Source organism: Acomys minous (genome assembly GCF_964271855.1).
Source record: "Acomys minous genome assembly, chromosome: 12".
Taxonomy (NCBI): Eukaryota; Metazoa; Chordata; class Mammalia; order Rodentia; family Muridae; genus Acomys; species Acomys minous.
In genome coordinates, this window is record NC_140493.1 from 61,361,893 (window position 1) to 61,383,728 (window position 21,836).

At 49.3% G+C, this 21,836-nt stretch overlaps 1 protein-coding gene across 2 annotated transcripts in view; it reads right to left on the minus strand.

Moving 5' to 3' along the window:
• VPS13B (vacuolar protein sorting 13 homolog B) overlaps positions 1–21,836 on the minus strand; it is a 517,649-nt gene that overhangs the window by 7,724 nt on the left and 488,089 nt on the right. For both annotated transcript variants that reach the window (XM_084803053.1, XM_084803052.1), the window contains exons 55-59: positions 16,486–16,604; positions 12,914–13,716; positions 8,161–8,337; positions 6,046–6,216; positions 22–198 (exon numbers count right to left, since the gene is read on the minus strand). In XM_084803053.1, coding sequence (XP_084659179.1) covers positions 22–198; positions 6,046–6,216; positions 8,161–8,337; positions 12,914–13,716; positions 16,486–16,604 — 1,447 coding nt within the window. The remainder of the gene's footprint in view (positions 1–21; positions 199–6,045; positions 6,217–8,160; positions 8,338–12,913; positions 13,717–16,485; positions 16,605–21,836) is intronic.

The following is a 21,836-nucleotide window of genomic DNA, read 5'->3' on the forward strand; positions in this document are numbered from 1 at the left end:
TTTTTTTTTAAACCTACTCACCATAGCCAGTCTGTGATACAAGTTCCGCAGCTCCCCCAATGGGTTTGGTGAATACCCCCATGATTCCCTTCCCCACGCCTGAGATGACACCTTTGGCCTTATGTCCTGCTGAAGCCTGCGTCTCAGATGTTTTCTGGAAGTTCTGCATTGGCTGATCAACTATACCAGCAATTGCACCTGAAATAACAAAAGCTTTCAATGAGGACAGAGCTTAGGGTCTCTTGGGTAAAACATCAGTCTGGAGCTGTTTGCTCCTGGTTGAAAATGAACCCCTACCCTTATTATGATGTTTTATTTACCAAGGGGACATTTGCACTAGATGTTTTACTCATCAAAATAATGCTCACAAGTCAGGATCTAGAAACTAGAGACTGTTCTGGAATGTTCTGGAAATTAGGATACATTTTGGGAAGAAAGCATTGTCACGAGAGCATACATAGCCCAATAAACTTAACTGGAAGGGAATCAGCCCCTCTCTGTGTTCCCACTTCTGTGTGGGGGTGGGAGAGGGGTGCCTTTGGAGGTCAAGGGTCTTCCTCTAGTGCTCTGTGCCTTAGTTCCTTGAGACCGGAATTTCACAGATTCTGGAAACTGACCATTTTGGGTAGGCTGGTTGGCCCAGTGAGCTCCAGGGTCAACCTGCTTGTCTCTCCCCTTTGTTGGTGGGGCTATGGTCATGTAGTTATGTCCCCTTTGTTGGTGAGGCTATGGTCATGTAGTTGTGTCCCCTTTGTTGGTGGGGCTATGGTCATATAGTTATGTCCCCTTTGTTGGTGGGGCTATGGTCATGTAGTTGTGTCCCCTTTGTTGGTGGGGCTATGGTCATATAGTTATGTCCCCTTTGTTGGTGGGGCTAAGGTCATGTAGTTGTGTCCCCTTTGTTGGTGGGGCTATGGTCATGTAGTTGTGTCCCCTTTGTTGGTGAGGCTATGGTTATGTAGTTATGTCCCCTTTGTTGGTGGGGCTGTGGTCATGTAGTTATATCCCGCTGTTTTACAAGACTGCTGGCGATTTTAACTGAGGTCCTCAGGATTTCACAGCAAGCACTCTTACTTACTGACCTGTTTCTCCTTTCCCAACTTAAGACAATTATTTTGTAACAATTCAGTATTATCACTGTTAATATTTAACAAAAGTAATTGTTAACAGATGATTTCTGTTCTAGCTAGTCTACCAAGTGCTTATTATGCACTGAGCACTGTAAAAAGGCCTCCACCCATATGAGGTCATTTAATCCTCATAATCCTATGAGCAAGGCCAACGGACACAGAGAAGGTAAGGAACTTTCCCGAGATCACACAACTTTTGAGTGGTTGGGCCTTGATTTGAGTCCAAGGAATCTGAGTTATTTGGTTACCCAATTTATCAAACAGGTTCTTGGTCAACACTGAGGGGCAAAACTGTTATTTCTCACTGCAGTTGAGGTTGGGCTACACTCTTGACTTCAGAATAGCCATCAAAACACTACTTACTTCATAACTGCTATACAGCCTTACCACTGGGGCCACCGTTTTCTAACTTAACTGGAAGGCAGTTACAAATGAAAGGCATCCCTCTGCCTGCCGCGCATTCTCATAGGGCCTCTTAACTTCAGGGGTCAGTAATGAGGTCAGGAAAGGCCTCATGGGTTCTGACTTCATGACGTAGCCGAGGGCTCCTTAACCAAGAGAGACTGCTTTATAAGTCCTGACAGCTCCTTGTTTTCAGCTTGAGCCTGGCAGGAGGAATGCAAATGCACAGTCCCTTGCTAGAAACTTAGTATGCGTCAAACCCATTATTCCAAATGCCACCAATTCAAGGTCTCTTGGGTAAAAGGAGATTTCCAGGTCTTGATTAATGACCTGCTGATTTCAAGCAATATTCCATTGAGCAAAATACATGGAAACAGAAGACTAGACTAATTCCTTTAGATCATATCCAAGGGGACTGTCCTTCACAGGCACTAGGCAGGCCTTTAGGTTTTAACAGAGACGTTTAAAAATCTGAATTGATAGACTAAGAATTTGCCAGGGGCAATAGCCTAGGGTAATGCCAGCCAAGCCTAGGGAGATGATGGGCCGAGGGGACATTATGGCTTCCAGCTGGCCCGGGTTGTCTCGGCTCCTAAGAACACAGCATCAGTCTCCTAGCACCCTATGTAGCTAGGTGGTACAGAGTCCTTCAGTTAAAGGATGAAGTGTTCTGCTCTCTACCTGTAAGACCAGGGGCCACAGCAACATGGTGGAGTTGGGACAAGGAGCAGTGCAATGAAGGAAGACCCAGGGCGTGTCGTTATGACTTTCATTATGACTGTCGACTCACGCTGGGCGTAGGTGTCTGTCTCATTCCCTAACCTGTGTGAGGAAAGTACCGTTCACAGTGATATCCACATGGGGTGCTCGCTTCTGTCCCTTAAGTGTAAACAGACACCTCAGTGAAGCTCCTTTTTGATCTCGTAGTTTCTTGTACTCACTGAAGCCTCCAATTGCCATGGCTTTGATCGATACACTGCTGGGACAGCCAGAAAAGTGGGAACCCTGGACTCACTCCAAAACAAAGTGTCAGAGGACTTGCCAGCTCACTTGCCTTCAGTTCAGCCCAGACTGCCGCCCATAGCTCACTGGTCACCGGGTGCCATGGGCTCCTGCTCTGTGCTAATGATATATGGCCATCCTGTAGCCTGTAAACCTGGCTGGAGGGAGGCAGCTTCTCAGGGCTTCAGGAGGCCTCTTCCTAGGTATAATCCAGCCAAGTCCCACAACGGGTAAATTACTTACTGTCACATTCTCAAACTGCTCTAAGGCTTTAGGTAGTGGAAACTGATCTCAAGATTTGTCTGCTGGCAACGGGCCTGTGGAGTGGGTGGCCACGTGGAGAGCGCTGTAATGTGATGAAGTGTGTGGGCGGGGCACCCATGGCGACTCAGCGTAGGCCTCAGGGGACAGGGAGCAGTGGGGTTCTACTCTGAACTGTAGGGGGCCCTGCCCTGAAGAAACAAAAGAACTATTGAGTGTTTCCTTCTCTTCTGTGACTTGCGCCAGGAATCAACAAGGACACTTATTCGTAATCTCTTCTGATGGTAGCTTATCACGTGATGCAATTTTGTTGTTGTTCACAATAGGGCATAGTCCTAAGCTGGGGACACCATGCTCTCGGGGTACCTACAGGTGAGACCTACACAATGCAGCTGACATTCTAGCTTGAGGCCAGCTTGTCAGAACAGATGAGCAAACTGGGAAACAATTAAACTTGAATCTGTCACTCTGCTAGGCCCAGCTAACTGAAAACCCAACTGCTGGTAGGAGATTTGGTGCTCCGGGGCCTTCTCAGGTGTACCTCCTCTTTGCTACTGAGCCACCTATTACTGCTCTGTTAGTCGGGATTCTGAAAGCACCAGCTCCTCACACTTGAGGAGGGACTCGGTACAAACTGCATCAGTTCCCTGGTGGGTGGAAGAGCCAGGGCTTGAGGGACCTGGAGCAGAACTGTGACATGGAGGTGGCCAGCTGTTCTTAGCTAGGCTCCAGGGCACAGAAGCATGTGTGGCAGTTTGGTGACGTGAAGAGAATTTGGCACATGTAAGCAAAGCCAGTGCCAATTCTGCAGGCCCAGCAGTTCCCGAATGTAACACTAAAGCTCATCCAGAGCCACGTGGCCTGGAGGAGCTACAGGTGGCTTTGGACTTTCAAGTGCTTCCTAACACTCCAGTGTCCACATTCAGGGGAAATGCATGTTTCCTCCTCTGGAACGCTCACTTGTTTACTCTCCTGATTGGTTCTAACTGGGAGCCCTGGGTGGAGGGGACAGGGTAGAAAGCGTCAGGTTCTTGCTGGGGAGTAACAAATTTAACACCAAGGCTGTGAAGGTGCCGTATGATAACACATGTGAAAGTGCTGTTGCCCCTAAAATGCATTGTAAATAAATTCTCATTAACTAAGTTCTTATAGAAAGAAAAAACTGAGCAGCTAGAACTTCAGTCCTCACTGTGGGTTTCAATTATATGTAACAACAGCAGCAAACTTCAGTGAGGCACTGAGTTAGATGTGGCAATCGTAAACACTTTCTGGGGACCAGTCTGAAATGGTGATGTTGAAACTTGCTTGTTTCTCCTCCTCCTGGCACACATCTGGTATGCTGGGAGCAGGCACTATAGGACAACTTGTATATTCTGTGAAACATAGACAGGCTCTTGAACCCTTGGAGGAAACAAAGTCACTTCACCCAAGCTAGAGACACTCATTGTAAACTCTGAGGAGTTCAGAAATGTCTGCCGCCCTGCGGGGAGGGGGTGTGAGTCTGGACTGGAGCTCCTAGGGCCCTAGATAGCCAGTATTGGGGCACTTGGGGTTAGGGGTAGGGGGGACACTTGAAGCATCCTCAGAACTCAAAGCTTTCTGTAAATTACCAGATGCAGACAGCACATGAACCCTGCTGTTCCCAGCCCAGAGGGTAAACTTTTAACAGAGGAAGCTGGACAGTGGCCAGAGCTTTTCCTTGTGGTAAGAATATGGAATCTTAGGGCCAAAGGTGAGTCAGACCAGGATGGAGACAGCCTGTGCCAGCCAGCTCAGATCTCTTGGACAGGTGAAGGACGCTCTCATGCCCAAAGCAAAGGGCATCAAGGGAATAATTCTTAGCTTAACGATCTTGAGGCCTCCAAGAACCTTCTCATCACCCCTGGACAGAATAACTTCACTGTACTCAACTCACCCAAGAACATTCCTGCAGCTGCTCTGAGTCAGTACAGTATTTACAGTCTCTTTGATTGCAGAACATAATATTGGTTCCTGGCTACTCCATATGTGCCCTGTGGCCCCTTCCTGCTCATTGTTTCCAATAACTACATTATCAACATTATTAGCCCCAGTTTACAAACAAATCCAGGATTAAAGAAGTTAAAAGCTTGCCTGAGGTCACAAAGAAAGGATAACCTAGCTTGGAGTCCAGGGCCCTGAGGGACACAGTCTACCCACTGTGCCACAACGTCCTCCCCAAAGGAGTCCCATGGTCTTTGGGTTGTAGAATCGAGCATGGAGAGTGCTGGTTTACCCAGCATGCATCACCTTCCACACATTATCAAATGGCAGCACCCCATGCCACAAACTGTTACTTAATCTCTAGTAACGCAGCCTGCACTTGTAACATTTCCCCACTTCCTCCCACATGTCAGCCGGTTGTGCTGCTCTTGAGCTGTGAGGAGGAGAGCGCGGAAGGGAGGAGGAAGCCTTTCAGGCTCATCTCCTCTGCCCTGGGCTCTGAGCCTCCATGGTCACTTTGATCTTCACACACTGTACACTCCCTCAGATGCGTGAAAGGCAGGGTGCCAAGCAGTACAGTTTTAAGTTTCTTTGCAAGCAAATAAACAAAAAACACTCTTGAAAATCCTGCCCTGCATATTTCTAGCTCTGAAGCTTCGTTTTTTTATAGATTTCACCAAAGCAACTTATTTTCAGACACTTGATCCTTGGAGATACCCAGAGCACTCGTCACTAGAACTATACTATCTGGCTGCTTGAGAAACAATTACTGCTCTGAGATGGACTGATCTGAAATAAACAAACAGGAGTAAACTGGCATCTCACCACAATCTGCATGATATGTGCACACTGCTCAAGTGCTGCCCCAACAAAAGCCAGCAGCTGTGGTCATGGGGAGTAAATGCTTTGTAAGGCTGCTATTTGCTCACTTCTCAAAGTGCTCAGGGGTGTCCTGTGCCATTACCCTTTGCTTTGGAGACTACACCAGAGCCCATGTTACACAGGGAAGACAGAGCACAGGTGGTGTGCCTAGCAGTCTCCACAGGCAGCCTGAGATAGCCCTGTTAAGGGGCACAGCAACTCTAGAACTGGTCCTGTCCCAGTGCTCCACAGATGCACTGCAGGTATCACAGCAAGCTGGTCCTCTCTAAGCTCAGTTCTGACTTGAAGCATCCTCAGAACTCAAAGCTTTCTGGAAAGCTCCATTCCCATGGAGAAGGCCATGTGGCCATTCCTGGTAGAGCTTGCAGAGCTGATGCAGACAGATATGAGTGCCGTAGCCCCTTACCAAGCAGACTGATACCCAGCCTGGACAGGCCCTGTCGCAGTCCCTCGCCCAGGCTCTCGGGGAGCTGCCGCCGCCACGCCTCCTGCCGGTTGTAGTGTTCCTCATCCAGCGAGAGCCGGTCCATATTTCGGGCCAGGCTGGTGGCCAAGTTGGTAATGGATGTCAAGGTACCTGAGGGTACAAGAGTTGGTTTCCTTGTCACAGATACAGTGGACTTCAGGTGGTTTGTAGGGTGGAATGATAAGAAAACACACCAGTGGCACTTGACTCTCCCCTTGACACACCAGGGGAGTGACAGTCTTCCGTGCCCAGCCATTTGAAGCAAGAAACAACAGTTGAGCACGGCAGTGCTGGCACTCTGCAGCAGGGCAGAGGAAATGTCCCTGTGTGGCTAAGAGTCTTACACCTTCCAATTATTTGTCAAAAGGTCCTCCATGGATCCACAATGTACTTACTCTTCTCTCTCTCTCTCTCTCTCTCCCCCCCCCCCTCGAGCTAAGCTCAGCATTGCTTGTGCTAAGGAAGTCCTACTACTGTCTACATGCCTACCCTGCCTGCCTGCCTCCCCGAGTTCATCTCACAAGTTCTGTTTGAGGTTATGCTCCTTAGTTCTAGATCGGTTGTCAAGAAATGTTGCCACTTTAGGACTAAAATTATTGCCTTTTTTATGAATTCAGTCTTATCCCACTCCATGCTCTGTTCTCTTATGCAAGCTTAGATTGGCTTTGAACTTGTCATCTTCCTCATCAAGTGTGACCACACCTGGCCATGACGTCAGTCTTAATAAAGGAAGACATTAAACTCTACCATTTGGCATTCTGAATAACTATTTGCTACAGAAATGTATGTAGTTTTGGTAATAGGGATATTGACTGATGGAAAAGACAACAAAGGGACCAAAGCAATGATTCTGTTTGGTTTTGATAAGAAAGCAAGCTTCTATGACATGCTCCAACAGGCCCTACAGCTCCAGCAAGTGCAATGCATCTGTCAGCAAAACCAACAAGACACCAACGAAGAAATGGCAAATGGCATTTCTGAAGCTACCTTTTACCTGTGGTCTAAACACAGACACAGACACACAGACACATACATTGGATTTTGATGAGATGGGAGAAGGAATGTAAAAACCAGCCAGGATACACTACCGAGGTTCAGCTTGGCAGGTGTTTGCTGTCATATTGTAAAGTAGAAGCCACAGAGGCTCAGAGAGCCCATGGCAGGAGTGAGAAGCCCACCAGGCACACATCTGTGAGCCTCTAGTCAGCTCCCAGGCCTCCCGGGCTCTGGGGCTGGGGGAGCCTCCCTCTCATTGCCCATGGAATTTGTTTTTATTGCTTTGGCTGTTCTCTTGCCAGCCCCCTACCCATCGCCCCCATCATGGATTCTCATATTTCAAGCCTAAGTCTCTTTTTTTTGTTTTTGTTTTGAGGCCTTCTAGAGACTTCCGTAACCTGCCCACTCATAACAGAGTTATGGTATTGTCTACAGTAAAATGCCTTTTATGGACAAGAAGGCCTTTGCCCTGTTTTCTCTGCCTCCCGCTGAGAAGAAAAGGGGACTCAGATGGCCCTTGTTAGTTCCTCAGTCACTGCCAACCTGACCAAAATATCAAGCAAACACTGGATGAAATGAAAACATCTCCAGTGGGAAGCAGTGTAGCCTCCACGCCTGATGACCTGTCTGGACCACAAGATGGCACTGTGGATGTAGGGAGCTGGAGTGAAGCTGGCCTAGAAGCTTCCTCATCAGTATGTACCCATGTCCTTAAGAAAGTTGTGACAACTGTATCTACATTTTAAAAATATGATAAGACGACTAGTGTAGGATTCCTTATGCTTAGCAGAAATCATGAACACCCTCAATATTGCCGTATTTATTGCATGGAGTATCAGTTGAGCCAGTCTGTGTTTTCCCAATGGGAGGTTTAAAATCCTCAAGGTTCTGAAACATTTTCACACACTATAGGCAAGCAGTGATTTGTCTAAGACGTACAATGTTACACACGAGCTTTGCTACAAGCCCAGCATTTCATGGCAAGCTAACAATGACGGAAGCCGGAGGCTAGGTGAACAAAAACAAGATCAGAACTGGCAAGGACTTCACAGCTACTACCTTTGGAAATGTGCTTGACGAATGATGTGGTCCCTCTGGAGACTCCACTCACGAAGGCCCCCGGGCCTCGTGTCAGCCCCTCGTATGGAAGCCGGAAGAAGTCCGAGACCCCGTTTCCAATGCTTCGCACTAAGCTGGCAGGGCTGCCGAGGATTTCCAGAGACCCCACCACCCAGCCTGCAATACAAAGGGAAGGGGTTATTGAGACCTTGACTTCAGTGCTTTTAACATTCGTGAGAAGTGGCCTGTTTTCCCTGGCATTCCCTTTTCACACTAGAATGGAGGGTGTCATAAGCTTCTTTGGAGCAAAATATGGGAAATAACTCATTTTCTGTGAATTCATAAATGGTGAACTTTCATACTTTATAAATCACAGTGATCCTCTGGCAGCCTTGCAAATGGCTTTAATATGACTTCTGTGCCCAAGCCTCCTGTACTCCTGTAAAGGAAACCATGTGCAGAGAACACCCCCCTGGCTCAGGCAGGCACTCTGGGCTGCAGGTGCTCACAGACTGAGAAGTTCCTCCCAACCTGCCAGGGCGGTGGTGGTGGAGGCAGCAGCAGCAGCAGCAGCCGCAGGCCTGGTGGGGAGAAGCCAGATGCTAATAGGGTGTTGCAAAGGGGATGCAAACTCTGACAAGGATGGAGGAGTTATTGTTAATCTTTCCCAAGCCTATCAAGCTGAATGCTTCTTTTAAGAGTCCAGCTAGAGCCAAACAAATGTCCCCCTCAACCCTAGCTTCAGTCGTATAAACGTCAGTGACAGGGACACACTGATTAGGTTAGTGAGCGGGAAGTGTTCCCCCACCGACGTCCCAGGAGGGTGGCTTTGGGTCTGGTTTCCTATTTAAACTCAGGCTTGCCAGGGGCTGGCCTGCTCGGTGGGCTGCTTACAGCCTTCTGCCTCCCGGGAGTGAGGCTGTGGTGCAGGCCACAGCAGCTGCTCCCCCCTCCCGCCTGGGTGGGGACTGAGGGCCATAAGCCCAGAGGACTTGGGGGAGGTGCAGGCAAGGACCAGGGTCAAGGGGAGGAGGGATCTGAAAAAGAACTTCCTTCAGGACTCTTTAGGCCCCAACCCAGTGCTGGCCTTTTTTCCTGGCAAGACTGTGAGGCGAGGACCCGTGTGGGAGCTGTTCCCTTTCTCAACAGCAAGTCTGTATCCGAGATCCAAGAGGAATGCCAAGCCCCCAGGTTACTATCAAAGCAGAGAGGGCAGGACTTCCATAAATATTGATCCCTTCTGCCTTTCTAGAATGTTGTGATGACAGTATGAGTTTCTGTCAATGAGACTGAAAGCTGAGGAGCCACATGGGGCCGAGGCATTGTTCACTGAATCCTCCAAACACTAAGGCAAACTGTGCCATTGGCACCTTGCAAATGTGCCCGGACCACTGCACCCCTGGGGTCAGAGCTGTGCAGATACAGGGGCAGGCGTAATCCCATGTGGTGTTGTGTGTCTGCAGCGTCTCCTCTGGCAGAAAGCAGAGGACACTGAGGCTGGCTGAGATTGTGGCAGTAAGTCATTCAGTCCCTGGCTGACAATGAGACATGGGAGTGGGTTCCTGACTTTTTTTGATGCCTGCCCCCACCTCCAAAAACCCCAGCAGGGCCCTGTGGAATAAGTTATTACTGAAAGGCAGGCACTCTGTGGAGGTAAAGTAAAAACAACAGATTTAGAGACTCTCCCAGAATGGTCAGAAGGTCCATCTAAGGACTGGCTGAGAGACACACGAGAAAGCACCCCCACACACGAGAAGCAGCCCCACACACGAGAAAGGACCCCCACACACGAGAAAGCACCCATACACACGAGAAAGCACCCCCACACATGAGAAAGCATCCACATACACGAGAAAGCACTCCCACACATGAGAAAGCACCCCCACACGAGAAAGCACCCCCACACACGAGAAAGCACCCCCACACACGAGAAAGCACCCCCCCACACGAGAAAGCACCCCCCACACACGAGAGCATCCACATACACGAGAAAGCACCCCCCCACATGAGAAAGCACTCCCACACATGAGAAAGCACACCTACACACGAGAAAGCACCCTACACACGAGAAAACACCCCACACACGAGAAGGCGCCCCCCCACATGAGAAAGCACCCCCCCACACGAGAAAGCACCCACACACACGAGAAAGCACCCACACACACGAGAAAGCACCCACACACACGAGAAAGCACCCACACACACGAGAAAGCACCCACACACACGAGAAAGCACCCACACACACGAGAAAGCACCCATACACACGAGAAAGCACCCCCACACATGAGAAAGCACTCACACACGAGAAAGAACCCACACACACGAGAAAGCACCCACACACACGAGAAAGCACCCCCCACACACGAGAGCATCATACACGAGAAAGCACCCATACACACGAGAAAGCACCCATACACACGAGAAAGCACCCCCACACACGAGAAAGCACCCCCACACACGAGAAAGTACCCACACACATGAGAAAGCACCCACACACACGAGAAAGCACCCCACACACGAGAAAGCACCCACACACACGAGAAAGCACCCCACACACGAGAAAGCACCCCCACACACGAGAAAGCACCCATACACACGAGAAAGCACCCACACACACGAGAAAGCACCCCCACACGAGAAAGCACCCCCACACGAGAAGCACCCCCACACACGAGAAAGCACCCACACACACGAGAAAGCACCCACAGACACGAGAAAGCACCCCACACACGAGAAAGCACCCCCCACACGAGAAAGCACCCTACACACGAGAAAGCACCCACACACACGAGAAAGCACCCCCACACACGACAAAGCACCCACACATGAGAAAGCACCCACAGACGAGAAAGCACCCACACACACCAGAAAGCACCCACAAACATGAGAAAGCACCCACACACACGAGAAAGCACCTGTTGTTGGGCAGAGACCTCCTCGGGTTTGGGAATGTGGGAACACAGGGTGGGAAGGCTCAGCCTCTTCTCTCAGCGCCATCCAGCTGCTGGGAACCCTTTCCTGTTCTTCCTAGCCATCAGAACGGTGATGCTGACATTTCTTCTTCTGTCACCCCTGAAGTCTGAAGCCACCCTCATCACCATCTTTCTATTTCTCATTCCTCCAACAACTGTTCTGTTTCAGATACTACCCACACTGTTTTAGTAACAATGTTTCAACAGCTCTAAAAAGCGGGGCTTTGGTATTAGCATGTCTTCCATGCTATATATTGAGACTGCAATAACTACAGGATTTTTAGTTGAATTACAAAGAGCCAAGGACAATGCTCACCTGAGACACCCTCCCCCCTCTGGTAAAACAAGGCAGTCAACTCAGCAGGAAGGCTACGGAGGCTGTGGCTACTTGGGCTAGGTGGGGTCTGTCCTCCAGCTCCTCCTCCCAGCTCAGGGGCGGCTGTGGTTGCGGGCAGCCCCTCCTCCTTCCTTGGCCTTTGACTGGAGGGCTCTGTTACATGCCAGCCAACCAAAAGGGTAAGTGTCTGGGGTAGTCTGCAGGCCCACAATCCTATTCAGCTTGACGTGCTATAGACTGTTTTAAAACGACTCCTTAGCAAGGGGAAAGATGTTCCTCACTAATGTGCCAACCATCAACACGAGGCCGGTAAAGGCTCTCAGCCAGAAGCTGTCATTTTCCTCATAATGGAGTCAGGATACCCTTGCCCTATGTAGTCCATTATGGAGAAAGCCTAGTCTTGCCCAGCCTGAGTGCTGGCCTCTTACTAATGGTAGTACAGTCATTTGCTGCCACACTTTGACTAGTCTATGGTAATTCATTCACCAAGCATGAGGGTCTCATGTGCAGGAAGTCAGTCTTCGGGTTCTTTACTGGAGAAGACTAACAAAGCCACGTGTGGATGCTGCTTTTGACATGAATGTTAGCACCACTGAGTACCAGGCTATCAAGCTGGACCTGTTTGAGAGTGACCCGAGTCAGGAACACATGTTCTGGACACAATGGCTGTGAAGTAGCTTGAGACCACGGGGAGCCCAATTCTCATCTTTAGCACACAGTGCTCCCCACGGAAGATTCTGTCCTCGCATCAAACACGCCCTGCACGCTCTCCCAGCTAGCCAGGAGACAGAAGCTTCACTTCTCCCCTTGGCCCTGGTATAAGCCACGCTGTAGAAGGTCAGCTGCCTGCCACCGAGAAGAGAATGGGGGGGTAGGGGGGGTCAGCAAGGGCTGACCTTGCTCTGAGGATGGGCCAGGGGAAAGGGGGGCTGCCGACAGCCTTCTCTGTGCATTGTGCTGGGACCTCTGCACCTCTCACCTGCATAAGCAGCAATGAAGAAAACTGGCCGTCTATAACTAGACAGCTTGTAGGCCAGAAGCCGAGGGCCCAGGCTGCTTCCCTGGCTGCACTGGAGTGCTGAGACAGTCTTGTGCCTGCAGGGTTCTAATGTCTATGTTATGCGGCAGCTAAAATATTATCACTATGAGGCTTGAGAGTCTACTAAGTACCAAGCAAAGTACCAGGCCCGACGGACTTCCAGCCGATCCTCTCAGGATCTTAGCATCCACTTTGTAGCTGAAGACGCAGGCTCAGGGAGGTCTGCCCGCCAGCCAAGCTCACGCTGCCAGTCCAGACCTAGACGCCGTCCTGTTAGATGTGGGGCCTGCATGCGTCACCCCTTACCTGCTCTCCCCTGTGTTGTGGCACACACAGCCCTCCACCACAGTGTGCCATTTCTGTCCAGGTGCTGGCCCACCACAGACCCTTCACCCGCATCCTCACCTGCTCTGAAAAGGGCTCCAGCAGCATAGTGCATGGCCAGCGCGTGGACCAGCTGCCTCGCCGTGGTGAACACTGGGCCTCTTTCAAACACAGAGAAGGAGAGCGGAGTGTGGTCGGAGGCTATGTAGAGCTTGAGGGAAGCGTGGATGCTGACGAGCAGGCTCACCGGCTGGATGACCAGCTTCCGTAACTTCACCGGCTTCACCAGGGCCCGGGCGTGCTGTCTCACCTGCACGGGCAGCACCTCCCTCCCTGCAGGGAGCTGTGCGTGCTGACCAGCCAGCCTGCTGGGGGGGAGGTAGGTGTCAAACAAAGTTTTGATGTAGTACACGAAGGTGTCCTCCACATATAGCCGCGCTGGCTTCAGCTCAAAGGTGAACTCGCTGACATCGAGGAAGAAGTCCTTGCCCTCAGACACAGCCAGGCGGAGTTTGATGAAACATGTCTCCTTGTACTCCTCCAAGCCTTTGCTGGAGGCCAGGAGACTCTGCACTCGGGAGTACTGAGTAGGCTCGGTTCTCTCTCCTTGGCAGACCAAGACGGCAAAGTGGAAATTGGACTTGTTATAAAGCTGGTTGTCCAGCTGCAGGTCCCGGCAGTAGACTTCCACCCCGAAAAGCTGGGCGGCAGAGGGAGGCTCTTCCCCTGGGAGGACCCCAGGCACAGGAGACACATGGAGGAAAAGGTTGTCCAGGGTGAGCCGCAGCAGTTCAGAGGACGTGCTGTGCTGCGTGAGGTCGTCAGACACTGCCAGGCTCAGCTGCGTGACGAACATTCGGAAAGTCGTCACCTTCCCCAGGGCTCTAGAGAAAGGCAAAGCTTGTCAGGGTCTCTGCTTGCTTTCCTTGTTTCTCTTTGGAGGACAGTGCCTTCTTGCATACCCCCTGATGGGACAGATTCTCATACGAAACAAATAAGAAGGCAACTTGCAGTACAAGTCTGGACAGAGCCAGCTACACTTGAAGATTACTGGGAAATGTTCCCGCTGGGACTATTACAAGCTCTTGTCATGTTTCTGTATGTGTTTTCTCTTATCAACACCAGATTTTTTTTAATACTCCAAATTCTTCATTTTTATGCACCAATTTTTTGTAATGATGATAATGGAAGAAAGAGAAATAGACAATACTCCTTATATTAAAAAGATAAGCTGAGCAGAAGAGCAAGAGCTCAGCATGCACCTCTCACTGCCGTGCATGCGCTCTGCTCTTCCTGCTCCTGCCAGGCCCATGCCCTTTGTGGGCACGCCAGCCCCGCCCCTCTCACCTGCTGGAAGCTATCTCTCTAGAGTGTCATGTGGCCTCCCTCTGCAATACTGTCAGTCACTCCTCTTCTGAGCTAACTACACTGTATCATAGCATCACTTCCTCCCCACCTACTTCCGGCTTCTCCCTGAAGCTTGCTGCAAGCTGGCTTATGCTCCCCAGCCTGACAAAACGGCCCCACATCACATCACTAGTGCTAGAGCAAAAGCCAACTCTCAGCTCCACACTGTCCGCATGCGCTGTTAGCAGCCCCACCCTCCAGGACACGCCCACATCCTTCCTTCAGCCTCTCAGGTGTCCACCTGTCTGGTCTCTCAGCCTCCGCCATCCCTGTGCATCCCCCTGTCCAGACTTACACTGGTGTGCTTACACTTAGCACATGTTTTCTTCTGTAAGAATCTGCCTTTTTTTTTTTAAACCACTCTCACTGATACCAGGACCTCTAGCGTGAATATACATAATAACTGATTACTTCCGCTCTCACTCCAATGACCTCAACCGTAAAGTCTCACATAACCTCTCTGACTAAAATGGTCACAAGTCCCTCGCTCACTCAGCTACACGGAGCTCTCACGATGGCTCATGAGGTACTAAACCACACATCTCCCCTCCTGCGCTGGTTCCTCTGACCTCAGTGCTGGTTCTGCTTTGTCACTAGCCCTGCCCTCTTTTTTCTTGTTTTGTTTTATTTTATTTATTTATTTATTTTGAGACAGGGTTTCTCTGCGTAGCCTTGGCTGTCCTGGACTCACTTTGTCCACTAGGCTGGCCTCGAACTCACAGCGATCGACTTGCCTCTGCCTCCCAAGTGCTGGGATTAAAGGTGTGCGTCACCACACCCGCAGCCTCAGGCATTTGTAATCCCATGTCCCCCTGCTCCTGTGGGCCACACTGCCCTTTGCTCTGCTGTCTCCTACACCAGGCTCTCCGCTTCAGGCCTTGGCATTGGCTGTGCCCTGGGTCTGGAAAGAACATCCTCCAGCAGACGAGGTTCTTAACTGCCTTGCTGCTTTCAAGTCCACATTTAAACGCCAGGCCCTTGAAAAGGTTTCCCTCAAACTTCTTCACAACTGCACTCTCCCTGTTCTGAGGCCCTGCCAGCCCACACCTCTCCAACCGGCTGGTCTACTGCACCATGGAGTGTCTTTCCTCCAGCCTCTCCCATTCTGAGCCTGGGAGAATGGAGTCTAAAGCAGGGCTTCCCACCCTGTTCCTCGCTGTTTCCCTAGAGCAGACCTCAGGTCCAGTAGGCGCTTGAATGCACGGCCCAGGGAAGCGTAAGGCAAACAAGCACAAGCAGACACTGTGCTAATCTTACCTTACTCTTCCTACAGTTCTCTGATCGTGTCTGTTACCCTTGGCTTTTGTTTGGGAGAGGGATGTCTTTACATTAGTTCTATTGAGTTGCATGGTTAAGTTAAGGATATTAGTTATTTGCATGGCTTATATTTTTATTTTTTATTTACTTTTTTGGGGGGCGGTGAATGCTCATGCCTTGGTTTGTGTGTATAGGTTAGAAGTCAACTTGCAGGATCTGGTTCCCTCCTTCCATGGTGTGAGCTGGGGGATGGAACTCAGACCATCAGACTTGGTGGCATCAATGTCTCCCTGGGAGCCATCTTGCCATTCCCTCCTCAGCTCTCTTGTTGAGACAGGGTCTCTCACGGAACCCGACGCTTGTCGTCTGGGCTAGACTGGCTGCACAGCACGTGCTTGGCAGCTGCCTGTCTCCAGTCTTCCCACACTGTGTTTACAGACCCCTGATGCCGTCCTCGGCTTTCACGGGGTGCTGATCTCAGGTCCTCATCCTTGCTGTTAGCATTTTACCCGCTGAGCCACCTCCCCAGCCTCCTTGATTTGTGTTTTGAAATCAGATGACAGGGTTTGTATCAAAGGCCTTAGGATCTCTGTTTATAGTTACTGTCAGTCTAAATGAAATCCTAGTTATTTACAAAGTTGTTATGGACTTAGAGACACTAACTTACACTTTATACTAGTAATAATGGTATTATCCAAAGAATATGTCTTAGCTTAAAAATCAGTTTGCTGAACATAGAATTGGGAGACTCAAAAAAAGATGATATATTATTATTGTTATCTATATTTGCTGGAGGCATAATTTAACAACTAGATCATTACTTATAGATTACATGATAACTAATCAAAAAACTTCAGTATGTGTGTGGAGACAACACGAATGATAAATAGCAGATTTATAATTTTATAATGTGGCACGAATGATAAATAATAGGTTTACAACATTATAAACGGAAGCTCACTGTACTGCTGCTAGAAAAACAGGCCCACCTGCTGTTGCTGGTTAAAATGGGCTCTGCTTTTCCTTCCGGGGCCAGAGTGATGAAGATGGTGCCGCACCGATGGGTGATGTCCACATACACATAGCCAAAGCCGGTGAGGAACACAACCTGCCAAAAGAATGTTTGAATCTGATTAGAAAGAAAGAACACTGTTGAAATGGCTGACTTCAAGTATCTCAAGTTCTGATTCAACATTGCAAACACTTTCTAACCATGTGTACAGGCTATTCCGTTGACTTGGAAAAAAAAAATCAAATCCAGATTTTTCAATATCCAGTCTGCAAGGTTCACAGAAAAGAAAAATGATGGATGATGGGGCGTGAGTGTCTTCATTCTCTGCCTTTTGGAGTTGGCACGAGCCCCGTGTGGGCTGGAGGCCAGCCATGGGGCCAGCTTTATATGTGCATATGAAATGCTGTGGGAAAAACTTACAACTCAGGAATCTAAGTGTGATGTGGGAAGCTGTTCGGGCGCTTGCTTGTTGACTTACTATTGCAGGACAACCCCGTAGGCTGCACACAAAATACACTATCTCCAAATCTGGCAATAAAAAAACCCCAAGGCCCCTCACATAACCAAAGATTTCAGGTGAGTTAATTTGCTTAGTTTCAAAATTAATTTTTCAACCATGAGGAATTGGAATAAAAGCTAATGAATAAAAGAGCCTCTGCTATCTCAGGGGCCAGGTGCCCAGCCAGCAGAAGAGATGCCCTTTCAGCATTATGACTAAATGGATAAATATGGGAAAACAGATCAGAACTATGTGAAAAACAGCTCCCAGAACATCATGTTTACAGCTACGATTACCTGAGGGAAGAGGGAAGAGCCTCCGTGTGCTTGGATGCTGAGGCTCAGGATCTCAGATCACCTAGATCTGGACCCGTTTGCTGGTTCGGAAGTAAAAGCACCAAGATTGACAGTCCCTAGGTGAAGAAGCAAAGCAACGCACTTGCCTGACAAGCAGTGACCATATTCTAACGGCGACCACACAAAGGCACCGGGTAGAGTTTACAGTCACAGGAAACAGTCAGAGACTCACTTGGAAGCAATGCCCAGGTCCCTGGGCCTCTCTCAGGGCGCCTGGGTGTCACCCTGCTCCTCCCCACTGTGCCCAGCTGTGCCCAGGGCCTCTGCCCAGCTACACTTAACTTGGCCCTTACCTGCAGTCATGACTCCTGGGCTCTCTGTACCTAGAACACCTCAACCTCCAAATACCCTTTTCAAAGCCTGTAGATATTTGACACAGTTTACAGGGTCCCTTATTCTATGGGGTATTAATTTTCCATTTCTCTGCTCAGCTCTACATTCTAAAAGCACTTAAACATATTTCTACTGGATCACGAAGTCTGACATTGGTTACCTGTTTACAGATCGAATTGAATCACTGGATTCTAAACCTATTGAGAGCAAGAAAAAGGCAATTTGCTACGCTTGCATTCTACACAGCCAACTCTGCCCTGATTGTTTTCCAAAAGGTATTTCAAAGAACTCTGCATCCTGAATTTTCTCTAACTGTTCTAACATAAGAATTAAGATGATTATCATAAAGACAAAAATTAAAATGTTTCATTTGACAAATCTAAAACTAAATGGATTATCAGAGAAATATTCCCAGTTGTAAAAGCCACTGCTTGCTGGCCGGGTGGCTCAGCAGGTAAAGGTACTTGCCCTCAAGCCCAGTGAGCTGAGTCTCATCCCTGGGAGCCAATATGGAAGGAGAGAGTCTACTCCTCCAAGCTGCCTGCTCTCACTGGCCCTGGCTCCAATACGTACACATATATACATTACATAAATAAATGTAATTTAAAAGAAAATTAAAAGCACCCTTTGTATGAAAGCTTTTTCCTATTTATGAGATCACATTATAGATGGTTGTGAGCCACCAAGTGGCTGCTGGGAAATAAACTCAGGACCTTTGGAGTCACAGCTGGTGCTCTTAACCGCTGAGCCATCAAGTCATCCTTTGCATGATAGTTTTCCACCAGGCTGACAGACCTGGGGTTACTGACTTGATGAGACCCTTTAAAGCTCTCTGCATTGGCCTGGTCCATGATCTGACTCTGATCCAGGTTTTAGCAGAGAGTTCTAAAAGCCACAGCTATCATGCCTCCATGGAAGGAAATGAAAAGATCAGAACCGGGAACTATTGAGTGTTCAGCTCATTCTCCAGGTATTATGAAATGAGTAAAGACAAGGCTGGCTGATGGTCTGTGTTAAGTGCCCAGGGACTTTTGATAGTAAGAAAGGTCTGGACTTTGAATTCTGCTGTCTATGCTACGTCCCTCCACACTGAGCCTGAGAGGAAGAGGTGTTGCCCCAAAGCATCCGTCCTTGCCTCTTTCTGTGGTCAGAGCAAACAGCACAACTTTGGAGCTGTGTGCAGTGCAGTGAGTGAGCAAGGAGTCAGCACTTATGGTGATTTGAAGTTCTGGGAGGTGATCTGAGGTTCTGGGAACCTCGTCCCAGAAGGTTGATAAAACTGATCATGAAGGGTCAGCAGCTGTGTCCTTGTTGGAAGACACGTGTCACTGGGTGTGGGCTCTGAGGTCTCAACAGTGTTCTCGCTCTGCCTCCTACTTGCAGATCAAGATGTCAGCTCTTGGATGTTCCTGTCACTATGCCTTCGCTCTGCTTTCTTTTATAAGTTGCTCTGGTCATGGAGTTTTGTCACAGCAAAAGAAAAGCACTAAGACAACACCCAAGAGAATTAAGGACCAATACCTAGGCTGCCGGAACATTTCAAGGAAATCCTTGTTTGCCTCTGATGGCGTCATCATTTAATCACTTCATCCAGTCTCTGACAAGTACTTAGGGAACCTAGTAAGAATCGCTTATCAGGCTGGCGATGGTGCTGCATGTCTTTAATCCCAGCACTTGGGAGGCAGAGGCAGGTGCATCTCTGTGAATTTGACTCTACAAAGTGAGTCCAGGACAGTCAAAGCTACACAGAGAAATGCTGTCTTGAAACACCAAAAAAAAAAAAAAAAAAAAAAATCAACTTCATGCTATACTTTTCTCTACGCCTGCTTTCGGTGCAGAAGTACTTAAGGAAAAATGAGAGCAAAGAAACAGGATTAAAGGATCAGGATTCCAGCTACTACTGGTGGGACTTGGTTAGGGGAGAGGTCAACTGAGCATCCGAGAAACTGCGACAGTCACACAGGTGCTCAGGCTGAGAGGAGCCCACTATGTGATGCCCTCAGAAGCTTTGTACGGCCAAGGAAGAAGCTCCTGGGCTGACCAGGCACCTGAAGAGTTCTGAGATGCTCCGCTCTCAGGAGTGGGGGCAGGGCTCAGAGACAGCGTCTTGCTTCAGGTGTGAACTCCTCAGCGTGCTCCCAGAGGGAGTTCAAAATTGGCACGGGCAAGGCTGCAGCACGTCTCTCTCTTCCCCCTTCCCAGATGGAGACATTATCCTGTTCTACAAAACAGCAGGGGGAGGAGACAGCGAAGCTGCTAGGTGTGCAGACCTGACCAAGAATACACAGAGCCAGGACCATTCCAAAACAGTGGGCTTCAATTTTGATGTAATGAGTGCAGAGAGCTTTTATTTATTTCACAGGGGGGGAAAAGAACTGCCTGAATGACTGATGGCCAAGGAGGGTTTTCTGGAGGGGGATAGAGGGAGACAATGGTTGTTACCGCAGAGTAGCCTTGTCAGTCAAGAACAACGGCATCACTTGATTCAAGCTGATGTTTCTACTCCACACTAGTAACATGCCCACGTGCAAGGGTGTCGAGCTGAGATGCTGACCCTGGCTTCACACTAGTAACATGCCCATGTGCAAGGGTGTCGAGCTGAGATGGTGACCCTGGCTTCAGACTAGTAACATGCCCACGTGCAAGGGTGTCGAGCTGAGATGGTGACCCTGGCTTCAGACTAGTAACATGCCCACGTGCAAGGGTGTCGAGCTGAGATGGTGACCCTGGCTTCACACTAGTAACATGCCCACGTGCAAGGGTGTCGAGCTGAGATGGTGACCCTGCCTGATGTGGGGCAACACCGTTCTATGGGATGGGGTCCTGGGCTGAATAAAAAGAGAAAAGGGAAAGAGTGAGTGGAGCATCAGCACACCCCCTTTTTGCTCTGTGGCTGTGGACACTCTTCTGCCCTGTCTTCCCTCCCAGGGTGGCCTACGAGCCAGGGGAAATCCCTTCACACCCAAGCTTCTTTCTGCCGGGTGTTTAATGACAGCAAAGACAAAAGCAACCGAGTGAGCAAACATGTAGTTGGAAGTGTGCCGCTTTAGTCGTGTTGTGGAGCTCCTGTGTTCTGGGCCATGCACGTCTGCGTCAGAGAGCTTCCCTAAGTGGGACGTCTTACCTGCTGTAGAGAAGACAGCTGTGCTGCCTGCCTCTTAGCACACTGCCTCTGGCTACAATTACCAATAAAGACACATGCATCCCATCAGGCTTCCCAAATGATTGGTACGGGTATAGATAGCAAACTGTGTTAAAACCACAGCAGCTTAACTTTCCCAAGTAAATCGGTCCTGTGGTGGCACACAGGGTGACATTCTAGGGCATGTTCTTCTGCCACCTTGTGCTTTCCCCAGCAACCCGTGAGAGGGTCTGGGGGAATCTCAGTGCGGTGGCCACATTACACTTAAATAAAAGCTATTCCTGTTATTAGAATGTCTGCTGTCCCCGATCTCCATGGGGTCCTTCCTCATTTGGCCCCCAGGTCACATGACAGGATAGCCTGATGGCCTGACTTCCTGGCTCAACTCACCTCCTACCTGAGTGCTCCTGCCTCCTCTCAAATTCTCATGTGCTGTCCTTAGGCGTAAGAGGTTGAGCATCCCTATCTCGTATTCCCAGCCTCTTATGGCTACCTTTCAACAACCAACATTGCCTATGCCATTGTCTTAGTGTTAGGGTTTCTTTCTTTATGTAGAGATTTTTTATGTTCAGTGGTATTTTGTCTGCATGAGGGTGCCAAATCCCCTGGATATGCAGTTACAGTTGTAAGCTGCCATGTGGGTGCTGGGCACGGAGCAGCCAGTGTTGGCAACCACTGAGCCATCTCTCCAGCTCCTGTTAGGGTTTCTACTGCTGTGCTAGACACCATGACCAAAAGCGACATGGGGAGGAAAGAGGTTATTTCACCTTACAGCTTATAATCCCATTGATGAGGGAACTCAGGGCTGGAGCCTGGAGCTAATACAGAGGCCATGGAGGAGCACTGCATATTGGCCTTCTCTCAGCCTGCGTTCATAAGCAGTCAATCCACCAGCCCAGTGTGAGCATGGACCTCCAACCGCAATCATGAATCAAGAAAATGTACCACAGGTTTGCCCACAGCCAGTTTTGCAAGGGTCTTTCTTTCTTTCTTTCTTT